Source organism: Neomonachus schauinslandi, chromosome 11, assembly GCF_002201575.2.
Source record: "Neomonachus schauinslandi chromosome 11, ASM220157v2, whole genome shotgun sequence".
Lineage (NCBI taxonomy): Eukaryota > Metazoa > Chordata > Mammalia > Carnivora > Phocidae > Neomonachus > Neomonachus schauinslandi.
In genome coordinates this window covers 5,032,274-5,059,427 of record NC_058413.1, presented here as the reverse complement: position 1 = coordinate 5,059,427, position 27,154 = coordinate 5,032,274, and the positions used below count along the sequence as shown (strand labels likewise).

Sequence of the window (27,154 nt, the reverse complement as noted above, 5' to 3'; positions counted from 1 at the left end):
TCCATATAAAACACGTATCTGTGCCCGGTCCTAAAGGGGCCTTCGAGTTTGAAGTTGCAAACTTTATACAGAGGTGAAGCCCCACCGCGTTCCTTCAGGAGGCTTAGCACGCTGGGCATCGCGTGCACTCAGTACAAAGGCCGTGCCGTTGCTGGGCTGAACACACTGCCCGGAGTCCTCCAGAGCCAAGTCAACCCATCACCGGGATGGTGGAGAGAAGGTGGACGGAGACTTAAGAGCTTTGCAATTCTCTCTGGCATTTCTCTGAACACCGTAAACAAGAAATCTCTTTGTTCACATGTAATACCGCAGTTCAGCATTTATTCCCAGTAGGGAGAAAGGGGAGCTGCGTGTGGAGGAAAGAATTTGGAGGAAGAAAAGAAGGAAAACATTTAAGAAAGACGGACAGGTTAAGAAGCAAGAAAAATGGAGAGGTTAAGAGGGATAGTAGGTAATCTTAGAATGAGTACATCAACTACTGGAAGCCTTTTTGTAACTACCAGGTCTCCAAACACCTTCCTGCTTGCTATTTAAAGAAGCCAGCATAGTAAAGAACAGGGCGGGACCCGCACGACCCAGTCCTCTGCCCCAGCTCGCCTGGGCGCAGCCACCGGCCACCCAACCACAGCTGGTCGCACTTCCTGGGGACAGAAGGTCCTACCTCCACTTGAAACCATTTACTTTGGATTCAGAAACATTCATCTATCTTTAGCCCAAAAATATTTACTGGAGATCCCCTATGTGCCTGGCGCTGTGTTAAGCCCCGGGGAAACAAGAACAAGGCACGACCCAGGGACCCCCTTCCCAAGCGAGAAGCAGACATGAATGCACAAGGCCAGCGCAGGCTGCGATAACCGCGGGGACAGGGCGGGGCGGGGCAGACTGGGGTGGCTGCTTCTAGGGAAACGGTGACACAGACACCTGAGGGGTGAGAAGCAAAAGCACATTCAGGGACCTGGAAGACCACCCCCCCCCAGTGGAGCGGGCAATCAGGGAAGAGGAGGACAAAGTGAGCTCGGAGAAGCCGGGAGGTCTGGGCCAGCCATGACGTTCTCGGCACACCCGCAGCGTCTAAGGCTGACACATGGCCACCGAAGAGGAACCCGCACAGAGCCTGAGCGCTCCCAGTGACTGTCCCCACGGGAAGGAGCCCATGTTACACAGCAAGCTATCCAGCACACCCAACCCCTAAAACAAACTTACATGCTCACCACTGTGCAAGACTTTCTAGTATTTTCTAGCCTATTTCATTTTAAAAAGCAGCAAAAATGCTGACATTTCACATGCCCTTCGAGGTTTTACAACCCACCACGTGAAGCCCTGATTCAGATGGGGGCAGGAGGGCGGCCTCGAGGGTGAAGGCGAGAGCTGTGCCGGCTGCCCAGGGGAAACAGGGGAGAAGGGTAAGGTGGCCGCTGGGTCCGGCAACGCGGAAGTCCTTGGTGTGACCAGATGGGGCAGGGACAGGCAGGCGGGGGGGGTCAGCGAATGGAAGAGGGAGGGGGACTGCTGGGGAGGCAGAGGTGTGCAGACTGACAATTCACTTTACCTACACAGTTGTATTTCTTTATAAAAATTAAAATCCTATAATAAGAATATCGAGATTATGAACTTTTGGAGAAGACAGAATAACATTTCTGCCAAAAATATATAACCTCATTCCAGTCACGAGAAAAGGTGAGACGAATCTACACTAAGGGAGCATTCTATGAAATAAACTGATCCATGTGCTTAACAAGCCTCGGGACTGGAAGTAACATGGAGGCAGATGGAACAGACGAGGGAGGACAAGCAGCGTACACCGCGTGGGGCCTCGGCTACACCCTGGAACAGGACAAGAGAACATCAGTGGAAAAACCTGGGAAAGTCAAATAAGGCCTGCAGCTTAGCTGCTATTGTTGTGCTGGCGTTGATCAGGGCTGTGCAAAGTGTTAGTGACAGAGGGACTGGGGAGGGGGTGCAGGGGAGCTCTCTGCACTAGCTCTGCCAACTTCCTGTATGTCTACAATTCTTCTGAAATAAAAAGTTAAAAATAAATAAATGTATACAAGAAAGACTGAAATCAAGCAATATAACAAAACCAATAACTAATTCTGTGCAGTGGGGTAAGGGTGTTTATTATGTTATTCTGTGCTGTCCCAAACATTCAACACTTTTTTCCAAGAAAAAAGAAATCCTGCTACAGAGAGGGAGCAGATGCGGGCAAGGCCGGCAAGCTCTGTCCCCTGTGAGGGAGAGCAGCAACATGCCCGTGGACGGGGGAGAGGAGAGAGGAGACCTGGAGTCAGGAGCACAAGGGAAGGCCCAGCCTGTGGAAAGGCTCCAGGGCTGCAAGTGGGAAGATGAGGGCCGAGATCGATCACAGCAGCCGGGCAGGGAGGGGCCCGGCCAGGAAGGCCAGCCCCCCAGACAGGCCAGCAGTCCTCCCGACCATGGGGCTTCCCTAATGATGCCCAGCTGCTCGGGTGCGGGCCCAGAGAGGGCAAGGCGACTGGGTTCAAGACCAAGCCAGATCTTCACCGAACCAGGGCAGCTCTCAGGAGGGTTTTCAACAGAGGAGAAATGGTTTGGAAGCAGGAATGAGGAAAACCAAGAAGACATCCCTTCCCCGCCACCCCCCCACCCCCCGCCAAGTACCAGAATGTGATGGGAAAACATCCTCCCTCAGGGAGCTGCAGGGGAGGGGTCTCTGGGACAGTGAGGCTGTAGAGAGGCCAGTTAGCACAGGACACATTCAGAAGAGAGGGGACAAAGACTGCAGACAAAGGCCAGCCATCCAAAGGGGCTCAAAGAACATCGTGGGCTGAGGAGAGGAAGAGACAAGGAGTGTGCACCAGCAGGCAAGGGGCAGACTGTTCCAGAGTTGTGCACGAGTTCCGGCTGCAGCCAGCATTCGACAATTCTATCAGCGCCCACCGGATAGCGGGATTGATAGCCACAGCGAGACAGCAAGAGGCGGCGAGGTCCTGCCCTGAGCATGGACCCTCTCAAGAGCAGGAGGCAGACACGAATCGCATCATGCTGAAAACTTATAGCCAGAGGAAGCACAGAGGAGAGACAGATGGTGCTCGGGGTGAGGGCATGAAACAGAGACACACACCTAGTCGAGAGGGCAGGAGGGCTCCGTGGGGAAGCAACCCTTGAGTGAGGTCCTAATTACAAGCAGAAGCGCAGGTGGGAAAGTTGGGAGCATTCCAACTGGAAGGAACAGCATCTGCGAAGAAAACCACACAGCTTAGGACAACGTGGCTGGAGAGCAAGAATGGGGAAGGACACCAGAGAGAATGGAAAGCCCAGCAGGGTCAGACCAGGGGAAGCTGGCCTGGGGCACAGGGAGCGCTGACGGATGTCAGGCCACAGGCTGACCTGATCAGAGGAGCAGTTGGAGCAGGAGTGGAAGTAGAGTCCCCAGAGGAGACGGGGGCAGCCTGGCCTAGGGAGGTGGGTGGTACTGAAGGGGACGAGCATACAGACCCAGGGTAGAGCCCACAGGGAAACAATGGGCTCATGGTTCGGATACAGGGTGACGGAGAGGAGGGTGTCGGAGGGCCTCCTGGATTTCCATCTGCAGAGAAAGGAGACACTGAGGTTCCTCCGAGGGGGTGGGGTGGAGACCATGTGTTCAGCCTTGGACCTGGCGACACGGCCCAGGGAAGGTGGGGGGCGGACGGCGCAGAGGGGCAGCACGGGAAGAGGGCCTCGGGCAAGTTGTGGAGCACTTCAGACAACAGGAGGTCAGGCCCAGAAAGGAGCCGAGGAGGGGAAGAGAACGTTTCAGAAAGGGCAGGGGGAAGCCAAGTTAACCAGAACTGAGAACGCGCTGTGGGTCTGGCATCGCGGAGGCCCCCGTGGCCCAGCCTTGTCGACCACCAGGACACACACAGGCCTATACACCAAGGACTCAGGCTGGCGGAAAACATGTCCATCGCTTCCCACCCGGTGGCGTCTGTCAGTGCCACCCAGAGCACACGTTCCAGATCCACCAGACCGGGGTGTCCAGAGGAGGGTGCACCGTGAACAATCCACCGACACGTGAGGGGGAAACATTAGTACTTTTATTCCTTTATGATCTCACCTCTTTTTAATTCCTATTTCCCAACAATTTCAATAGCCTACAGCGAGTAAAACCAGTGTACCTATGTCTGTGTTGGGGGGTGGGGGTTGCATACACTGGGCCAGTGTGCTCGAAGGTGGTTTAGCCCTGGCATGTGGACATCACTGCGCTAGATTTCCCACTTCTGAGCCTCAAAGAGGGACCAGGTGGACACATCAGTGCTCTTGACCTCAAGCTCTTCTGAACATAAGCATTTCAGAGAGGGGCCCTTCTGACCAGGGGCCAGCGGGTGGGAAAAGGCACTCCTGCTCACCCGGGCCATGCCGGCTTCGGTGTCATGTGGACAGAAGGAGGGGATCAGAGGCACAGCACCCAAGCCAGGTTGCCTCCACGTCCTGTCATGCACAAGCGCTCCCTAAACCGCCTTCTCTCGGCACCCCAAATGCTGTTTAGATTGCCATAAGGACACCACACGTCCGCTGCCTACATTCAGCAGGAACTAAAAATAGCCGGGCACGCTCGTTCTTACAGAGGAGGCTCCCCACGTGGCAAGAGCCCATCCTCTGAGAATCGGCTCGGCCCCTCTGGGGGCAGCGAGCAAACTGGTACTAAGAACACCGCTTACAACCTCAGACAGATGCAGAACGGACTTAATTACTTACTTGAAATTCATTTTCTTTCTGAGCTTGTTCGGATCCCTCTTTATTACAGGACCTCTACGAATGAGAAAAAGCAAACACTTCTGGTAAGATGGGGAACACCAAACACACACTAACTTTGCAACCACCACAACAGTCAAGGTTTACAAAACATCACAGATCTTTAACGAGTGCTCCTCAACCCATGGAAGTCACCAGCGGCAGAGTAAAATGCGCCACCAGTGTCCAGCACTAGGACCAACACCTGAGGAATCGCTTCATTTCTTTACAAGAAAAGGAATGTGCTGTTGACCCCGAACAGCCAGGTACCTTTTCACAATGGCATTGTTGGAGGAAAGTCAATAGGGGGCGCTCTTCCAATCAGGCCTTCCCAAGACAAAGGGTCAAGTGGTCTCCCCAATTTAGCTAGGTGGTTCCTTCAAGTCAACACTATCCTGAGGAAGCTTCCTTCCTGCAAGAACCGGGAGTGTACACACACCCCGTGGCAAGTCGCCATGGTCAGCACAGAACGGGGACAGACAAGAAAGCCCTGTGCAGGCAGGAGCCTTGGCACAGAACCCGAGCGACGAGCCTGCCAACTTGCCACTTTCACAGACTAGCCCTGCTCGCTCAGCCTGTCACTGGCTCAATCTGAATTCTTCCTCCACCAAAAAGAGGGTTATGCGAATTTAATGAAGTCCTTACGCTTACTTCATATGTTAATATATTAAGGATATTTTTATAGCACTTTCGTCAATGAAACTGCAAATTGTTGGAAACCAGGGATCTAGCAATAACAACTAGATCCTTAACTACCATAAGCAACTCTCTGGCTACATTCTTTCTTCATGTCACAGATCGTATCTTTTAAAAGCAACCCCCCACCCCAAGTGCTTTAAAAATCTTCATACTATCTTTAATAAGGGGATGGAGAAGAGCAAGTCAGAAACTTTTAAGCATCATGTAAAAATTTTACACTTAAATATTGCCTCTAGAAATGTCGTTATAATTAAACTAGGCTGGCTTAAGCCAGACACAGAAGGAAGCCCATAAAGAGAATTTTTAAAAAAATGTGAAGGTAAAAGATTCTTGAACATCCCATGAAAAACATACCTTTCCATTCCACTGCTTTATCAAAAATACCTGTACCAAGAGTGGAAAGTGTGGACAGGGGAAAAAATGCCACGTTAAGCAACACCAGCTACGCTAGCGCCATTCAAAGACCCCAGTGCGTTAGGGCAGCGCGCCCATCCCTCCTGCACGGACACACTCCACAGATGCTCTCATGCGCGCTCCGTACAACAGTGCCTGCGCTAGCTTCCTCAGCAGAGAGGCAAACAAACATCCACGTTCATGAAGCTATCTGCAAAAGACTTGCACTTATACATATTCAATAACATCTTTAACATCCCGTGAAGTTCATCTGGTACAAGGTACAGAAAGCACAAGTGGGGGGGGATATATACTTTCACTTGGGTAATCTGCATTTCTCTGATGGAAAGATGTTACAGGTTAAATCCCGTTACAATGAAAGCTACAAAAATGAAAACACCCCAGAAATACTTGTAGACTTTTGCTGACGGCTTGGGTGTGTGATGTGCTAACCTCTCGGGAGGAGCAACTGGGTACCACAAAAGCTTCGCTCCTTCCGTAACTCTGAACCACCCCCACGGCTGCGCTGCAACCTCAGACTCAGACTTTCCTTATCCCCTCTCTCCCCAGTGGCCTACCAGCTCCTCACGAATCGGGCCTCCATCTTTCATTTATGGTTAGTCTTGGCCCAAAGCACCAAGCAATCCTGCTGCCCACTACGCTTTTTGTCAGCACGACTAAAGGACCGGCCACACTGTGAAGCTCAAGGCACAGCCTCCGCCACGGAGCCAGCCAGCTTCAGGCAAACTCGCATCCACAGTCCGAGTCGTGGGCAAACTGGCTATGGTATTCATTTGGATACTGAATGGGGCCAAAATGCCCCCAAAACGTTAAATTCTGTGCTTGTTCTCCCTTAGGAAAGTTAAGAACAAAATGTTCTATAATATGATATATGAAATTTGGATATCCTAATGAAGTTTGTTGTAACGGGATTTGACCTGTACAAAATTCTAAGTGACTATGGTTATTCCTATGCTGTTATTATTCGAACTGTATCTTCTTAGGGAGATACAGTAAATGGGTTATTCAGCCAACAGAAGTCCCTTTCCTTTGTCCAATGGTGCTCTCGGAAAGCAAGTCACTTCATCCAAAGTTACAAATTGCCTTAGTTCCCAAGGCCATTCCTTTGTAATACTCACACCAGTGGAAATAAATTCTGTTAAGAATTTCCCCACCCCTGCCCACTCCATTCCACCCCCAAATGAATGCATTACTTATACCATAAAAGCACCATCATGAAGGCAAGATGGACTTCTGCCATATTCAACCCTCTGTTCTGTTTCCTCAGTACAGAATGTTCAGGTTCCCTCAATCCTGTAAACAAGAAGAGTAAGACCAGGAAATCTCAAACCAATTAGACACTCACGAAAAGTGAGAGAAGAGGCCTCATCCTGATAAGCCAACGAGAGACAGACTCACATTGCCAAAAGAGAGGTCAGAGAACTTTTTTGTGCAGAAAGATGGGGAGTAAAATGTATCTTGGAATCTGTGAGATTTTACATCAGAGGCACAAGTTTATTTGAAGCAGATATTAAAATGTATAAACATTTAACAGGACTCCAAATTTTTTGCAACTTTTCATGTTAATAAAGACAAGCGGTCATATATAAAATAAAACTAAAATTTTTTACATTAGGAATTTGAATACTGGTTAATATCATGTAATTACTAAAACATTTTGAAGTAAACATTATCATGGTCATTTTTTTTTTTTAATCATCTTATATAGATACAGATGGAAACGCTTATGTGATGTCTGGAATATGCTTCAGAATAACTCCAGAGAATGAACAAGGGCGAGGTTGAAGGACTGGTCAGAGGGAAAGATGGATATTGGGGTACCTGGGGCTCATTACACTCTTCTGCTCCACTTTTGTATGTAAATTCCCCATAATAAAGTCTTTTTTAAAAATAAACACAGACAGGGCGCCTTGGTGGCTCAGTCAGTTGAGTGTCTGATTTCAAGCTCAGGTCATGATCCTGGGGTCCTGGGATCGAGCCCCGCATCAGGCTCCCTGCTCAGGGGGAAGCTTGCTTCTCCCTCTGTTTCTGCCACTTTCCCTGCTTGTGTTCTCTCACTTACCCTCTCTCAAATAAATAAATAAAATCTTAAAAAATAAAAATAAAAAAGACTATGGGAAAAAAGTACCCTTCATATTCTAGGTTATTAGTTTTTAAAATGTTTTATTTCATGCTCTGAAAAAAAAATGAAAATCATTGAATAATAAGACAACTTTAGGGGCTAAAATGAGAAAATATCACTTGACTGAAGTGATTTGTCTTATATAATTTTAGGATTCAAAAATGTTCTATTTAAAGTTACCCAATATTCGGGGCGCCTGGGTTGCTCAGTAGTTAAGCAACTGCCTTCGGCTCAGGTCATGATCTCAGGGTCCTGGGATCGAGCCCCACATCGGGCTCCCTGTGCCGCGGGAAGCCTGCTTCTCCCTCTCCCACTCCCCCTGCTTGTGTTCCCTCTCTCGCTGTGTCTCTCTCTATCAAATAAAATCTTGAAAAAAAAATAAAGTTACCCAATATTCCAAAATATAACAGATTTCTTTCTTCTAATTTGTCTAAGCTATTGGGCAGAATAAACTCTTATCATCTGGCCAGTTCTTAATGACAGATTTCTCTAATGGCGAGGGAGCTAGTCTTACAACTGAACTACTTTAATAAAGCCACATTTGTGCGCTGAAACAAAGCACACCTCGCTTTCCCTGCGGTCTGTGTATGTGTGGCTGTGCATATAAATAAATCAGTGACAGTGGCATGAAGTGGCATCCAGCTATTTAATGTCATTTGTAACACTGAAACATTTGTCTAAAAGTATCTTTAAAAGCCCACCACTGCATGAGCTAGCTGCTGGTGGGACAGGCTGGGAAAAGTGTCAAATCAGCTACAAACAATGACATGTCATCAACAGTATAATACACTGGAAATGCTGTTTAAGAAATCAAACCATCGTCAATTACAGATACTGTTATATAAAGGAGAAAGTAGTCACTATGCTAAATGTAATGGTGGCCACAGAAATAAAAAGATACAAAAAAGAGTGATAGAAACATGGAGGACAGCTCTTCCCATTTAGCCCTTCCTTCTCCACCAAAAACAGAAGCACAAAAAACTACACAGAGCACTCAGCTGGCTTATTTATCTCTTTTAAGTAGACTGCACGCCCAACGCGGGGCTTTAACTCAACAGCTCTGAGATCAAAAGTTGTGAGCTCTACCGATTGAAAGAGCCAGGTGGCCCTCACCTGTCTCTTTTAAAGTTTCTGTACAAAAGAGCAAGTTGGTTGTGGCCTTTTAAAAACACTCTGGGACCCATAAATGAGATATTAAGAAAGAACAATCCAAATGTTAGCTAGACTCAACTTCTAGGACATCTAACAATCTGGTCTAGGAAAATCTGGGATTATCCTCCTGAGTTGAGTCCCAGACTGTTGGTATTTACTCCCAAAACAGGAGGTGTTGTACTATTTGGAACGTTCAGTCACTGTGATGGTCGTCTGGTCCTGGAGTGGCATGGGCTCTTTACTGTGCGGGCTGTGGCTCTGAGGATCCACCCTAAGATCTGACCACACTTGACTCTCTAGGGGTCGACATGGGGGCAGCACCTACCACCCTCCCTGTTCCTGGTAGGGCTCTGTGCCATGCCTCAGGTGAGCTGGGGCAGGGACAGGAGGAACACTGTGAGAACTGTGGCTCCGGAGAATACACAGTAGTCATGTGGCTCCTTCCATAATCTTCTGCAGTACGTTTTCTTCTCAATGTTACCATGGACCCTAACCTTCCTTCTCCCTGATTTGTATGAAAACATTCTGTATTTATTGCTTTTTTCGGTCTCTTACAGCATTTTCTGAAAAAATATTTTATAGAACACGTTAAAATGTAAGATCACAATGTAATGATTTAAAGTATAGCTGGGGGCGCTGAGCTGGTTCCGTCGGTGAAGCGTGCAACTGATCTCGGGGTCTCGAGTTTGAGCTCCACGTTGGACGTAATTACTTAAAAATAAAATCTTTAAAAAAAAAGTAAAGTATAGCTTATGTGATTCTCTAAAGAACAGATACGACTTACAAGAACTTAAACGATTTTTAACATTTAATGGTCTTCTCTAGAGCATCTTCGATTACCTTGAAGAACATTCTAAAACAATTTGATCCTCTGAACTCTGCAAAGTTCAATGACTTGCTTCATTAACAGAAGACTAGAAGTTTTAAGAGGCTCCAGGAAGACATAAACCAGAAGAAAGGCTCCTTCCAGGACCTTCTCAAACTTTATGTCTAATCTCTGCCCCAAGGCCCCCAAGGCTTCAAGTGCATTAGTCATGAGCACCCCGAGGGCTGACCTGCAAGCAACATGTTTCCAGGAAGAGTGGCCTGGCTTCTCTAGCCTGTGTGTGCCTCCACGCTGGACCAGCACTGCTGAGCCTCGGGGTACGGGGAGGATACCAACTGATAAGCACTAAGAAGAGAGTTTGTTTCTAACTCGGACCAAAATATCAATACACTATGGTGTTCCCTTAACGCTGAAAGTAGTATGAAGGAAGAAGCAGCTAAATACCTCAAGCGAATTTTGAGGCCCATAAATTTCTAAAATTACCAAATCATTTTCTACTGAGGAAACAGAAGAAAGGGACTAGATTTGCCTTGGATCAAAAAGAAAAACAAAACAAAACAAAACCCAAAGGAAAACCCAAAACCAAAAAGTGATATATTCGTTACATGTCATTCTGAAATCTTAACTGCTGTACTCTTGCGAGCACAGCACAAACTGTAGCTGGTGCTACTTAACAAAAGCATTACAATTTTCTTTTTAAAAAGCATTTCTTGAAACCAAGGACTAAAACAAAGAAATTAAAGCTGTAGAGAATGCTCCAACTTCAGAGGACTCATACTATACCGTGAATCGTGTCTGTCACCTGGAAACCAGAGTGCTCCAGGCACGATCGCATGGACAGCCTGCGGCAGAGAACACATGCACAGACAGCTAAAGTGGTACATTCCCCCCAAGTGCCCTTCACGCCACCCAACACAAAGACATTCCTTCCCCGGACGGGTGGGCTGCAGTCACACCATCGTTCCAGGGACCAGAAATCTGTATTGGCTTCATGCTATAAATCCCAAACATTTAAGACCAGCAAGACAAAGACACTTTGCATATGTCAAAATTAGACACAGTAGTCTGCCATTTATTTAGTTATGAAAAGAAGGCACCAAAGCAGGTATGGAAGGGCCGCAGATAGTGATTTGGCGACTATCTCTCGAGTATTAACTGAAGAAATACTAGGTTAGACCAAATGGGAACACATAATACGAGAACGATGTGTTACTTCTGGGAGGGAAGTTGACTACCTTAGGAATAGATAAAATTACACCACACTTAAAGTCCAAGGGGATTTTTTTTAAAACGCAGAGTAAACAAAACAACTTAAACTCATGACGATCCTAACACGATGAGAAAAAATGCACAGAGTTCACAGTACTCAGTTACCAGGGACATGTGCTCTCCCCAGGCTCTTGGGACAAAGCAGGGCTCTTCGTGAGGGAGCATGAATCAGATGGTCTCTGCAATGTTTGTAAGCAGTCAATTTCTCAGTAGCTGATAGTTTAGTATGAGCTACCTATGGGCTGTCCCCATATTGTCTGGTTCCCTTATGTTAGGGTGCTTTAATTTATATTTAAACTGGGATTAAGAGAAAACAGGGAAGATGACATTTTGCTTTCTGGATTTAAAACAGACCATGTCCCAGACTGCACTCTTTTGAGTCATGAATACATATCTGCGTTGTGCTTTGATGCCTTTAATTTTATTATGGTTAGTACTCAAACAAGCACTAATATTAGCCTTCTATTGCTCAAAGAACACACAAAAACATTTTCCCAGACAACACTTGAGAGATCTTTGATGTGTTTTATAGACATTCATGCCTGTGAGACCGTTCAAAACGGTGAGGCCAAATCTCTCCATTCATGCACAGAAGGAACTGGCTCAACACAGAGTCACTGTTCTGACAGAGGAAGGGACAAAGCAATCCTCTGAGACTTGCGCCAACGGGCACAGGTTACATTGAATGAACAATACGTACTGACATTTGTGTCTTCCACAATTCATGATAAATAAGCAAACGGGTTATTTGTAATCAGCCAAACTTGCTGCTTTGATAAGTCTGCTACTGGACGTTGCGGAGCTCATGTTCCTTCCCATATCAGAAAGGAAAAAAACCAAGTTACATTTATAGCTTGCATTATCATTTCAAGCTCTCTTCTAGCAATCACATCTCTTTCCACGTGGCAAAGGTTGAACTAGTACTTCTCACCTTCTCGAAACTGTCCTACTGTGCCTAGGGGTGATTCTGCAGGGGAATTCTGCATCCGTCATCTGTGCAACTAAAGAAACTAACCCTCCCCGTTAAAATGAAGGCTGCGCCATGTGAAACAGACCCTGAACTGTATCGGCAGGTACTTCTTTAAGATCAGACGGGTATTTTGATGTTTATAGTGTTGTATGTTGTAACGGGCTGGGAGAGAACGAAGTTCGGGGACAGAAACTGCCGGCTTTCTGCCCCGTAGCCCAGAGTGGACAGCACGGAGGAGCAGTATCTCACTGCCATGGCCTGAGCCAAAAGCTGAGCAACATCTAATTATCTTCAACCAAGTCACTTGTAAAGGATTGTAAATGTAAATCAAAGAAATATTTCTCCTTAACATATGATCCTCAGAGGTAAGGGAAAGAAAGGACAGAACTCGACTACTCTAGCGTGTCATTAAGCAAAACAGCAAGACCGTCTGAGAAGATACACAGGTCTATCATTACCCGTAGTTGTCAGTTAACATTTTTTAAAGAAGGAGCTTATCCTGACCCACCCTAAAGCATGCTACAGCGGCATTTATACAGCCGCTTTCGGGGATCCCAGTTTATCTGGACAGTGCACATACATGCATAGGGACATGTGTGCTTTCCCCACAGGGAGAGTACAGACGGAGAAAGCATAACATCTGAGTGGTATTATGTTTCTGTTTTTAATCCATTCATTTATGAAAGTAACGGGATTTATTATTTGGGCGGGCTCTAGATTTGCTCAGCCACATCTCTCAATGCATGCAAATCCTAACAAATCACTATCACTCTGGCAACTTTTTTTTGTTGTGGTGGTGCGAACAGAAGCCTCATGGCAGACTCTGTCTGTCCCTCTGCTGTAGGCCAGATTCATTCCAAAGAGCTGGTCAGCAATATGAGTGAACTCACACCCAGCAACAAAAATCACAGATCCTTTAAATCGGACTTGGGAATATCTGAAAAGGCAATGAAGTCTGTGGTGAGATCCCCGCCCAGCACTGGGAGAGCTCAGCTTTGCTGGCACCTGCTGGCAGGGGCCACCTGGCTCGTGCCTTATGGACTCCATGTCTGCAGCGACGGCCTTCTCTCTCCCGTGGCCACTTCTCAGAGCGCCCCAGTCTGGTTCCCCTCCGCCTGCTGTCAAGGTATTCAAATGACCCACAGTTTACAATGGGCATTCATGCCTAAAATTCCACCTGGCAACCGGTGCCCCTGCCGAGACCTGAAGAACAAAAACCTCAACCAAAAACCTCTCCAAAACATTTCCATTTGAGGCTGTAGGTCTCATATTTTTACTAAGTTGGAACTGCAGAAAAAAAGTGTCCTTGAACTAAGGACTCAACCCACCAAGTATTTATACTAAAACAGATTCCCTCCTCTAAAGCGAAGGAACAGCTTTTTTCCAGCAAAAATGAGGGTCTGTTCCAGTAAGTCAATCGTGAGCCTGGAGAACCCGCAGACTGTAAGTCTAGTTAGTAAGCTGCTCGTCTCCCGGCAGAGTTTCCGCCCTGCTTGGCGGAGGCAGATTCGGGAATGGCAACTGACATTTGCCTAATAAAAATATAATTAAGAAGCTAAATGTAGAGTGCCCCCATATGAATTAGACCTAGATGTAAAAACATATTCCATTCTATTAGTCTGGCAAGAATTAATTCCACTTTAATCGCCTTTAATTATTCTGTTTATTTTTGAGTTACCTAAAAATAAACAGGGACATAGAAATGCTAAAACAAATCCTATTTCCAGGCATTTTTATTACTTGTAAGTACTATAAGGCAGTAATTCTGGACCACTAAAATGTTGAAAAGGACAAAATACTAACTACTGATAGTGAACCTTTATTAGGGGGAGAATTAACTGCTCAGGGCCAGGCCGTGCCATCGACGGCTTCGCTAAGTTACCCTCCAGTAACACAGCACGTTCTAGAGCTGTGCTGTCCAGTGCGGCAGCCACCAGGACATGCGACCATTTCAATGTAAGTTAATTAAAAGTAATTAAAATTTAAAATCCCCACCCTCGGTCACACTCGCCACACTTCAAACGTCTGATAGCCCCCTATGGCTGGTGACCAGCACCCCAAACAGCACAGATCCAGAGCAGACAGAATCTGGCGCCTAGTTTAGCCTGGCCCCTGGAGGGGCACATAGTGCACGTTTAAAATGCTCCTAGTTAAAGTTATGAATACAAACGAAAGCCTCATAAATCAGATTTAAACAATAGTCTGTATCACGTGCAATTCCAGCCGCTGGTCATTAAAGTATTTTAAAAGTGTTGTCCACATGAAAGCACACAAATGAGCAGAAATGGGACTAACGGTTAGAGGATGTAAAAGTCCTCAAAGATAAAATGGCTCAAGACTGAGCTCACTGAAAGTACCAAAAGGACATTAACTGGGTTTTTCAAAAACTGTGCTTTGAAAGCTCAACTTGATTAAATGAAAAACCCAACTGCGTGGCCAACACAAGAACCGTCGCTTGTGTCCCATTGCTAAGGGGTCAGAGTCAGGGTTAGCTGTGTGTTCCTCATCACAAAGTGGCCTCAGGTTTCCTGGGCAAAGGGCACATGGCTTCCAACACTCAGATCCTGAGCACTTCACAGGCTGGCAAGGCCAAGGAAAACTATCCAACAAAAAGGCTCAGTCACATTATGACACAGAGTGCCAGCTTTAACTTTGGTATTTCTGAACATTAAAATCGAATTATCAGGGCGCCTGGGTGGCTCAGATGGTTAAGCGTCTGCCTACGGCTCAGGTCATGATCCCGGGGTCCTGGGATCGAGTCCCGCATCGGGCTCTCTGCTCCTTGGGAGCCTGCTTCTCCCTCTGCCTCTCTCTCTCTCTCTCTGTCTCTCATGAATAAATAAATAAATAAATCTTTAAAAAAAAAAAATCGAATTATCATAGACATGGGCATAATCTGCCCTTCAGATTGAGCTGAGACTAGTCTCTTAAAACATTAAGTCAGAAAACTATTCTCCATTTCATGAACATCAAAATGGGCCCTTCCGAAGAAGATTTAAATGGATATTAAAATTCTACCATAGAAAGATATCAAACAAACATTTGTATGTGTGGTCAGTAAAATGGTAAATTCATGGTATAAATAGAAAAAAAAAAATCCAGACATTTGGGATCTCCTACAATTGATGAAGACAATTCAATAAATAAGGCACTTTAATTGAAAATTAGATTCAATATATAAAAATTTAGAAAGATTATGAGTCTAACAAATTCAACATTTTAAAGAAATCTCAAAGGGAGGTAGTTAATAAATTCAGCTCCACTGAGATTATATTTTGTCCACGGGGCTCCCCTGTGCCCTGTAAAACCTTTATGGTCATGTTATTAAAAACAATACCTTTTCCACATCAGAATTTTACAACCTAGGTCTGAGCTAAAAATTTCAATGTGTGGAAAATCCAAGCATCATAACCACTACTAAAGATTTAACCAACATCATACTTTTCTCTGGATATAAAGCTGAGAATATTTGTACTGTCTTACTAATAAATTATAAGCAAAAACAGGAATTCAGAACATAACAGGATATAAGCAAAAAACCCAGTTGTGCAGCCCAATTAAAATAAAAGCAATATGTAAAAATAGCTTTAATAACCACCACTACAGTATTTAAAATCTTCCCAGGTAATTTAGCAGAGAGGATGAAAACTGTTCACAGGGCCCTCCCATCCCCACGCAGCCTACGGACTCACCATCTTTAAAATCGCCCCGTAGAGCCGCAGGAGCACTTTCCGAGGCTCGTCACCAATGGTGGCCACGGTGTCAGGAAAGGAGCACTGGAACAGCATGTTACTGAGGCCACCTCTGTTGGAAGTCAAAGGACAGTAAGCGTCAGTATGTTGAAGGTCAGCTAAACCGCCCTTCTTGGACAACTACGGATGAGACGTCAGGGTCCCACAGGAACTACTCCCATCGAAGTCTCGATCGACTCTCAGGATACCTGGGATATACATGATGAGCTCCATGGTGTTTGGATCAATTCCAGAATCACATTAAAAACAGGCAAATTCCCGGGGCGCCTGGGTGGCTCAGTCGTTAAGCATCTGCCTTCGGCTCAGGTCATGATCCCAGGGTCCTGGGATCGAGCCCTGCATCGGGCTCCCTGCTCTGCGGGAAGCCTGCTTCTTCCTCTCCCACTCCCCCTGCTTGTGTTCCTGCTCTCACTCTCTCTTTGTGAAATAAATAAATAAAATCTTAAAAAAAACAAACAAACAGGCAAATTCCCTATCTGTTCTTAGCTTAACACTGGAGGTGAGCTCTAAATTGCATGTGTGCACCTGCACAAGGCACGCCTCCAGAGAACGAGGAGGACAGAAGAGGACCCTGCGCAACCCTGGGGGTGGGGGCATCCCAGATGCATTCTTTCAGGCTCATGTTCTTCTAGCATCCAAAACCTCCACGATGTTCCTATAGTGACCAGGTTAAAATCTTGGGGCAGTACTTAACCCACCTCCCCGAGGACCTTCCACTTGAAGTATATATAGCTCCATGTTATTAAAAACATCTCAATCGATTTTGACTAACAGCCTTTTCAAAAAACTTGCAACACTGACTGGTTCTTGGAGCGCTCAGAGGAAATGATAGGAGATCTCAGTACCCTGAACCTTCCACTCTGACGAGGAGAGACAAGAAACAAGTTACAGGGGTCATTTGAACAGGAGAATAACTGCCTTTGGAACAAATCACCTGCCTGGGTTGGACACGATTAGGTAGAGAGAAAGGGTAGTTAATGGAGGAATCAGAGCTAAATGAAGGAATATGAGATACTGTACAGTCAGGAGCTCCAGACACGAAGCACCTCATCTGCAGCAGACTTCAGAGTCCCTAAATCCTAATCTAGCCAGTGAATCTTCAGGAACTATTACCTAAGCCAAGCATGATGCTGGAACTGACTGGAAGCTAAGATAATACAAAAGTGAACTATGCTCTGCCGTTGCTCTCAAGAAACAGCCTCTCTAATGAAGACAAAGAAGACAAATCCCAGGACAGTCAGTGTCGGAGGCTACACGCTCCACCAAACCGAGTCCACCCCTGACTGTCAGAGGCTTCAGCATCATAGGGCAGTAGGCACGCAACTCTGGGAGAGAAAGCGACCAGGAGATCGAACCACAGCTTTCTAGAAGGACACTCCCCGGTCACAGGAGCCACTAGCTTTTCCCTGCCCCATCCATAACCAGTCCAGTCTAGTCAAGTCTCTGGATATAAAGTCCAGTCTCTGGATACAGAGCTGAGAAGGACACCCCCCGGTCACAGGAGCCACCTGTGAGACTAAAATACCAAAGTGAGACTAAAATACACACCAAATTCACACGATCAGGTACAGGGATGGTGTGACTGCACAGTGATTATGAGCACACACTGACAAGCACTGCCAAGAGCTACAAAATACAGACCAAGAGATTGTGTGGGGAGAAAAGAGAACAGGGAGAAATTTTTATCTGGAAGTTTGTTAATGTTGGTGTATTAACAGGAGATAACAATTCTGAAAATTCTGCTTCTGTGGCAGACATTCTCCTCCCTTTCCAGGTTTTATCCAGGCAGCAACGTGCCTAGCATGAAGACTATTTACCAGCTGCCTTTACGGGTAGGTGTGCCCGTGTGACCAGATGCTGACAAATAGAATGTAAAAGGAAGTGTTTATGTGACTTTTGGAAGTCAACTTAAGACATCCTCATGGGCTTTGTCCCTTTCTTCCTGTCCTCTATCCTGTTGTCTGAAACAAGGAGAGGACAGTGTGTCAATCGCGAAGCTCTGGTCTCTGAGCAACAAATCCACACTTCAGTTCTCGGTTGTGATGTTGGGCCGGGGGTTCCACCTGTTACAAATCTCCTTTGCCAGCTGCTCCCAGTTAGGGTCTGCCAGTGGGGGCCCTGGAGGGAGGCTGGAAGGCGGGAGGAAGGAGATAGGCTTGTTGTGTTGTGTCTGAGTGCTGGAGTAGCAACAAGGGAACCCCCACTTCTTTCACCAACCCAGAACCAGCCTCACGGCACCTTCTCCAAGATACCAGCTCAGAGGGCTGGGCCCCAGCTGCAGGGGGTGCTCCTCAAGATCTCAGATGCCAGCAACAGCCAAGCAGTGCCCTCTCCACAGGCGGCAGGGCCCAGCTCCAGGGTCTGATAATCCCCACCTCTTCCCTTGGCCCCCCAGCCCAGGGAAGGGGCTGCTTCCTCCAGTTCTGTGAGCCACTGGGCCCCATTTCTCTCTAATGCCTGTTCACCCAATTCCCTATATTAAATTCTCTATGTTGAAATGTCTAGTGTTGTTTCCACTTCTTGCCAGTGTCTTGACCGGCACATATGGCCAGAACTTTAGCACCTTCTTAGATCATGAGAATGAGAGCCACAGCCTAGGAACGGCAGAGCAGTTGGTTGAAAGGAGCCCGCATCTCCATCGAGCCCATGCAGCTGCCATACCTGCCCAGCCTGTCTACTTCCAGGAGGGACATAAATTCCTGTGTTGTTTAAGCCACTGTTACTCTAGAGCTTCTGTTATAAGCAGCTAGATCTAGTACTAACGGATACAGCTTATCACAATCCACTTACTCATGCTCTCCCAATCTGCAAACTCCTCCCTTACCCTTCTCTGCTACCTAAAAACTACCTCAGTTTAAAAACAAGTTCAGGGCGCCTGGGTGGCTCAGTTGGTTAAGCAACTGCCTTTGGCTCAGGTCATGATCCCGGAGTCCCTGGATCGAGTCCCACATCGGGCTCCCTGCTCGGCAGGGAGTCTGCTTCTCCCTCTGACCCTCCCCCCTCTCATGTGCTCTCTCTCATTCTCTCTCACACAAATAAATAAATAAAATCTTTAAAAAAAAAAAAAGAACAAGTTCAAAGTCCAACCTTCTCAAGAAGCTTTTGCCATCTTCCCTACTAGCTCCTTGAAGGCAAGGGTAATGCCTCACTACAATTCTCAAGGCCTAGTGACCCAAATGATGGGTGCTCAGTATAGCTTTTCTGAAGATGACAATAACCAGCAGCACTGCTGCCCCACTGAGTCTCTCTTCTCCAAACTCCCTCCTGTTATATTTGTCTTATTAGGTCTGCTGGGTTAGGTTTGGCTCCCTGATTAGACCATAAGCTCCCTAAGAGATAGTCCTGAGGGAAGGTATCATGATACAAGAAAGACCACTGGCTTCAGAGCCAGGGATTCAAATCCCAGTACTGCCACTTACTAGCTGTGTGATCTTAGGCATATCACTAAACCTTTCTGAGCCTCAAATTCACCCCTCTGTAAAAGAGTTGCACTTTCTTTAGTCATTTTATTTTTCTTGAGTGGGGGGAGGGGCAGAGGGAGAGGGAATCTTTTTTTTTTTTTTTTTTGAGAAAAGGAGAGGGAGAGAGAATTCCAAGCAGGCTCCATGCCCTGTGTGGGCAACGGGCTCCATCCCATGATCCTGACATCGTGACCTCAGCCGAAATCAAGGATCAGACTGATTCGACTGGGCCGAAATCAAGATCAGACTTAACTGACTGAGCCACCCAGGTGCCCCTCTTTAGTCATTTTCAGAGCTCCCTGGGCTGCAGTGTTCAAAAGGTTAGCCCAGTCCCCCCGCCCCACTCCTGCAGGGCGGATGCTGACGCTGCCTCTCGTTTACAGATGAGGAGACAAGACTGAGCAGGAGAGGGCCGGGCCGTGCTAAGCACGTAGTAGGTGCTGTGGGAGCCCCACAATCACTAGAGCCTTACATCAGGACTAGTCTGTACAAACGTGCGTAAAACTGATGCCTTGGGTCTCCTGGGGCTGCTGTGACATATGACCATAAATTTCATGGCTTCAAAAAACACAAATTTATCTTACAGTTCTGGAATTCAGACGCCAGGAAGTAGGTCTTCTGTGGCTAAAATCAAGATGTCGGCAGGGCTGTGCATCCAAAGGATATACCACATTCCAGTAAACACATACAAAATGACTGAAGACAGGGCGCCTGGGTGGCTCAGTTGGTTAAGCAACTGCCTTCGGCTCAGGTCATGATCCTGGAGTCCTGGGATCGAGTCCCGCATCAGGCTCCCTGCTCAGCAGGGAGTCTGCTTCTCCCTCTCCCGCTCCCCCCTCTTGCGCTCGCTCTCTCTCAAATAAATAAATAAAATCTTTAAAAAATAAAAAAATAAAACAAAATGACTGAAGACAGATTCTGATTGAGCTAATGAATGTCAAAGGACAGTGCTACTGGGGGGAAAGAGGCAATGGTGTTTCACGGGGACGGATTTTCAGACCAGGAAGAGGGAAGTGTTCCTGAGACGGATGGTGGTGATGGTTGCAAAACAGTGTGAACATCCTTAATCCACTGGACTGTACACTTAAAAATGGTTAAAAGTAGTAAATTTCATGCTGTACTGACATGTGCTACAACCATCATGCTCAGTGAAAGAAACCGGTCACATATTCTATGACTCCATTCATGTGAAATGTCCAAAACAAGGAAATCTGCAGACAGAAAGCAGATCAGTGAGTACCTAAGGCTGGGCGGAACAGGGCTGGGGGCCAGGGTTTCCTTCCGAGGTGAGAAAAATGTTCTAAAACTGATTGTGGGATGACAGCTGCCTATACCTGTGAAATCAGATACACACACTTTAAATGGGTGAACTGTATGGTATGTGAACCATATCCCAATAAAGCACTTTTAAAAAAGAAAAATGACTTTTTTCCATAGGTAATGATTTTTTCTTAACCAATTAAAAACTTGAATGTGCAGCTACAGAAACTATGTTTCCCAGAGGTAAATAGAAGTCATACTTAAGAATTTTTTCAATAGCTTACTTAAAAGCAATCATGAGTACCTGGGAATCTTCACAAGAGTAAAGACCTCTTTTCCCAAAAGGCAAATCGGCTGTCTACCCCAGCGAAGGAGGAACAGAAAGAACAAGCAACCCAAGGCTCTGGTTTCCCCCAAGCCTCGAAGCACAGGGACGGTGTGGAGGGAAGAGGATGAGAGCAGCCTTGACCTTTCTTCTCAACTCAGTGCAACGCCTCTGGCGCATGGCTTATCAGAAGCGCCCTGCCACACAGGCTCCTGGCTACCAGGCGACAGGACAGGCATCCCATCAGTTAAAAGCCCTCGTTTTCCTTCCTGTCACACACTCTTGAGAGTCCGGTCAACAGCGGGAGCAAACAGATGAGCTACTGTTCTAAGTTGTGTAACTCCATTCAAAGTTTAATCCCATGCTCCGGGAGAAGGCAGGCGGGCCAGCTCAGCCAGAAACCAGCTCACAACCTGGAAACCCTTCATCTCTTGAATTATCCGTAGCCCCTGTTGCTCAAAAGGCTGTAGTGGGAGGAAGTAAATCGCCGGTTATTTTTTAGTGACAAGCAAGATAAATGAAACAAGGTCATTATCCTGGATGACCCAAGCTGTGAGAAACCACCTAGAAAAACGCCAGTTACCAATGAGCCAAACAACATGACTGAGAATAAGATACGTTGGGAAGATACGCCCCAGACATGGAAGCACAACTACAAGGGCCCAGTTTACCACGCAGTTTGTCAAGATACCCTCCCAAGTAAAACCCCAGGAGCTCCCAAGGATTTCAAACAAGCGGCAGAACAGCTTTTTAAGAAACATACATGTCCTAGTTGAGCTGAGGAGACACGAGATACTCCAGGAAGCACAATATCAAATAAAATGAAACAAACACATGTATTTCACATCGAACACAGGTCAGCAGCCCGTGGCGGGCACTCACTGGCCCACACAGGCCTCCAGTACAGAGCCAGTGGGCTCACCAGCACAAAAAAGAGCTTCGCGCACACAAATCGTTAATTAGATATCAAGATAATCCTTTCCATTTCTCTGGATACCCAGAGAAAAAACCATGCAATAACAAAGCCACAACAACCCCCAAGCTGAAGAACTAGGGCTAACGGGTTTTCCAGGCTGAAGAAAGTCGTTTTAGTGAAAACAAAGCCACACAGCAGCCCCGAGGAGCACTTTGCTGCTTTTGTCATATTCGTGTTCATATTCACAAGCAATAAAGAACTCAGGTGACCTGGGTGTGCTTTTAAGGACTCAGCTAAGTTATATCAGTTTTACTGGAGCAACTAAAGTAGGCTGCTTTTAATGTGTAGTAAATTGTTTGCCTTTCAGATATTAGAATCCATGTTCCAAAAAATCATGTTAATATGGATCTTAAAGACCCCCAAAATAAAAAAATATAACAAGTTACTCAAATTCTATCATCCAAACATAACCACTTTTGAACATTCTGGGTGGTTTTGTTTATTTTTTTAAATAGGCTCCACGCCCAAGGTGGGGCTTGAACTCATAACCCTGAGATCAAGAGGTACATGCTCTACAAACTGAGCCAGCCAGGCGCCCCTAACATTCTGGGTTTTTTAGTTGTTATTTTCCTAAGCTCCTCTTTTCCTACTTCTTGTTATTAAAATTGGGATCATACTGAATGTACTACTCACGTTCCTTTTCCATTTATATTACATGCATTTTCCATCAATTCAGCATTAAAAACACAATTTTTAATCATACACACAATTTCATCTTAAAGACTAAGCATGGTTTAGCCAATGGCCCACTGCTGGAGACAGTGGGCTTTTCCATAACTTTCTACTTCTATCCATAACTCTACAGTATGGACACCCGGTACATCAATCTTTATGCACAATCTGATGAGACGCTTTAGTTACGTTGGTTTTTCTGGGTCAAAGGGCACTAACATTTTTAAACTCTTGCTACCCATTGCCAAAGTGTCCTACAAACAAAGCCACACCACTCACTCCTTGCCTGTCAGCACATCAGAACTCCCCTCTCATATTCTTTTATTTTATTTTTTTAAGATTTATGTATTTGAGAGAGAGAGAGAGAAAATGCAGGTGGGGGGGCAGAGGAAGAGGGAATCTCAGACTCCCCGCTGAGTGAGGAGCCGGACGCGGGGCTTGATTTCACAACCCTGAGATCACGACCTGAGCTAAAACCAAGGCAGACATTTAACCAACTGAGCCATCCAGGTGCCCCTGTCTCATATTCTTGACTGACTTATTTAACAACAAAAACCTGAGAGATCAAAATATAATTTTTAAAAACATCAACTGCAGGGCACCTGGGTGGGTCAGTCAGTTGGGCATTTGACTCTTGGTTTCAGCTTGGGTTGTGGTCTTGGGGACGTGGGATGGAGCCCTGTGTCAGGCTCCCTGCTCAGCAGGGAGTCTGCCTTCCCTCTCTCTCTCTCTCCCCCTCTGCCCCTCCCCCAGCTCGTGCACACACATTCTCCCTCTAAAATGAATAAATCTTTAAAAATTAATAAATAAAAAACATCAAATTGCTAGTGAAGATGACTAAAATTTTTTTAAGTCTACAATATACATGAAGTTATGAACAAAGGCCATGAAATATTTTTAAGTTAAAAAATTGTTGCATTGGAAATATTTATAGGTACATCAATACAGAAAAAATAAATTTATTAAAATACATAATAAAACATGCTAAGAGTTAGCTTTATTTAATTGACTTCTTGGGGGCTGGACCTCGGGTGGCTCAGTTGGTTAAGCGTCTGCCTTTGGCTCAGGTCATGACCCCAGGGTGGTGGGATGAGCTCCGCATTGCATCAGCTCCCTGCTCAGCAGGGACTCTGCTTCTCCCTTTGCCCCTCCCCCTGCTCATGCGTGCTCTCTCTCTCCCTCTCAAATAAATAAAATCTTAAAAAAAAGACTTCTTGGTGACATGCATCAGTGACTCCATGCTAGGTTACTTCAAAACTGATAAATGTCAATCCATTACCCTCCTCATAAAGTCATACAATTAATTGCACTAAACAACAAGAAGAGAAGATCAAACTGGAAAACGTAAAATAGAAGATAATCTGGGGCGCCTGGGTGGCTCAGTCGGTTGAGCGACTGCCTTCGGCTCAGGTCATGATCCCGGGGTCCTGGGATCGAGTCCCGCGTCGGGCTCCCTGCTCTGCGGGGAGCCTGCTTCTCCCTCTCCCACTCCCCCTGCTTGTGTTCCCTCTCTCGCTGTGTCTCTCTCTGTCAAATAAATAAATAAAATCTTTAAAAAAAATAAAAATAAAAAAATAAAAATTAAAAAAAAAAAAAAAAAAAAAAAGAAGATAATCTAAAATTTTAGTTGACCCAGAAATAGGTCAAAGATACTGTGTCACGGTAGGCAACATATTGATCAACATTATTAAAAAGAACCTTGGGAAATTCCACAAAATCATTTCAAAACAAAAACCACTCCATATAACACTAAGAACTGGTATTTGACGCTACTTCCTCTTCAAAGTTCCTTATGGCAAGACATAGCAATCATGCCTTCTTTTTTTTGTTGTTGTTAAAGATTTATTTATTTATTTGACAGAGAGAGAGAGACAGCTAGAGAGGGAACACAAGGAGGAGGAGCGGGAGAGGGAGAAGCAGGCTCCTGGCTAAGCAGGGAGCCCGATGTGGGGCTCGATCCCAGGACCCTGAGCCGAAGGCAGACGCTTAACGACTGAGCCACCCAGGCGTCCCAGCAATCGTGCCTTCTTAAGGTGCAAGGACTTCCTCAAATAGAAGCCTAACGGACAACAGGTTCCATATGGTCAAGTACGAACCACAATGTCCCCAAACATACAAGATTATAATTCTTATATGTCAGCTATTCCATTCGAAGTACACCTATCACAAAAAATAATGTTTCAGCACTTAAACCACTTAAACCAAATACATAGATCATAAAAGATTTTATTTCAGAATGAAACAAATAGAATTTTAATACCAATTCAGAATGGTGATTATCTCTGGGCAAAGGAAGGGAATCTGAGGCCAATTTAGCAGAATGTTCCAATTTGATAAAGCTATTTTACTTTTTTTATTTACTACCTTATAAATGTAATTTTTAAAAAAAATTTTAGGGATGCCTGGATGGCTCAGTCAATTAAACATCTGCCTTTAGCTCAGGTCATGATCCCAGGGTCCTGGGATTGAGCCCCACATTGGGCTCCCTGCTCAGCGGGGAGCCTGCTTCTCCGTTTCCCTCTGCCTCCCACCCCCCTGCTTGTGATCTCTCTCTCACTCTGCACTCTCTCTCAAATAAATAAATCTTAAAAATTTTTATTTATTTGAGGGGCACCTGGGTGGCTCAGTTGGTTAAGCGACTGCCTTCGGCTCAGGTCATGATCCTGGAGTCCCGGGATCGAGTCCCACATCAGGCTCCCTGCTCAGCGGGGAGTCTGCTTCTCCCTCTGACCCTCCCCCTCTCATGCTCTCTCTCTCTCTCTCTCTCTCAAATAAATAAAATCTTTAAAAAAAAATTTATTTATTTGAGAGACAGAACGAGTGCTCACATGTGCTCATGAGTGGGGGGGGGGCGGGGCACAGAGGGAGAGGGAGAGAGAGAATCCCAAGCAGACTCCCGCCAAGTGGCTCAATCTCAAGACCCATGAGATCACAACCTGAGCCGAAATCATAAGTCAGACACTCAACCAATTGAGCACCCCTCAATATTTCTAATTTTTAATAAAGAGCTTATTTCACATAAAAACTTTATGGCATCTAATACACAATCAACAGCATATAATGAACTCTTCTCAAAAAATCAGTTGGCAAGGGGCGCCTGGATGGCTCAGTCAGTTGAGCAGCTGACTCTGGATTTCAGCTTCAGGTCATGATCTCAGGGTCCTGGGATCAAGCCCCACATAGGGCTCCAGGCTCAGCAGGGAGTCTGCTTGAGGATTCTCTCTCCCTCTCCCTCTGCCTCTGCCCCTCCCTCCAAAATAAATAAATAAATCTTAAAAAAATATCAGCTGGCAATGTAGGGTCTGTATAAAACCAAGATCATTGGTAGCAAGGAAAACATGGTGCTGATAAAGATCACAGTGGGTCAAAGCAATGACAACCTTGTCCAGTATCTTCTCAATCATAATGGGGGATATTTGCTGGGGTCCATGGAGATTATCTTTGACAGAGGCTTCAAAAGATCTGTGACATCTTCAAAAGGTTAAACATCAAGTTACCACATGACCCAGCAATTCCACTCCTACACATATACCCAAGAGAACTGAAAACATGTCCTCACAAAAAACTGTACACAAATGTCCATAATAGCCAAAAAATGGAAAAGCTCAAATGTTCATCAACTGTTGAACAAATCGTGGTATATCCTGCAATGGAATATTATCCAACCATAAAAAGGAACAAAGTACCATATGTGCTATGACATGAATAAACCTTGAAAACATACTAAGTGAAAGAAAATGGTCATAAAAGTCCACGCATACTGTATGATTCTTTCTACATGAAATGTTCAGAAGATATCAGGTGGATTAGTGGTTGTCAGGAGCTAAGGAGGGGAGCATGGGGAGAGACTGCTAATGGTAAAGGATTGATTTCCAAGGTGATGAAAATGTTCTAGAAAGACAGTGGTGATTATTGTAGAACCCTATAAAAATACTAAAAATCACTGAACTGAATTTAAAAGGGTGAACTTTATGGTATCTCAATAAAGCTGTTCTTCTTTCTTTTTGAACCAGTGATAACCACTTTGCCTTAGTTAACTGTGGACTGAACATTCATTGATTTATATAAACCATCCTCTTAATAATAAACTTCTGTGTCTTATCCATGGCGATCATCATTTGATTAAAATCTGCTCCCAACCACCAAACACTTCCAGGGGAGCTGCTAGATCCTAAGAGCCATCAAGCCCACAAAAAAGACTCCTCTGATTTTAGGATCTGGAAAAAGAAACATTACTAAGAGCTTTGGAATGAGAAAAGTTACCCAGTTTCAGGAAACCTCTCCACAGCTGCACTGAGTTCCCAGCTTCGCAAACCTTTTCTTACTCCATTTAGACGCGGCTTCTCCCCCACCTCTGCTACCAGGGGTCCTTTCCTCAGATTCTGACCAGGTACTTCTTTTTTTTCCTTCCCACATATCTTTTTGTCACTTTTCCTTCCTCCCTTCAAGTTTGAGGCCAGTAAGAGAAGGTTCTCACACACAAAACCCACCCCGGCTCTTCTCC

At 45.6% G+C, this 27,154-nt stretch overlaps 1 protein-coding gene across 5 annotated transcripts in view; it reads right to left on the bottom strand.

Moving 5' to 3' along the window:
* CHKA (choline kinase alpha) overlaps positions 1–27,154 on the bottom strand; it is a 61,711-nt gene that overhangs the window by 20,349 nt on the left and 14,208 nt on the right. For 3 of the 5 annotated variants that reach the window (XM_021685275.2, XM_044919146.1, XM_044919143.1), the window contains exons 2-3: positions 15,897–16,008; positions 4,717–4,770 (exon numbers count right to left, since the gene is read on the bottom strand). In XM_021685275.2, coding sequence (XP_021540950.2) covers positions 4,717–4,770; positions 15,897–15,992 — 150 coding nt within the window. In that variant the 5' untranslated portion in view covers positions 15,993–16,008. Of the gene's footprint in view, positions 1–4,716; positions 4,771–5,805; positions 5,836–15,896; positions 16,009–27,154 lie in introns of all 5 variants that reach the window. The other 2 variants (XM_044919144.1, XM_044919145.1) reach the window with 2 other exon arrangements.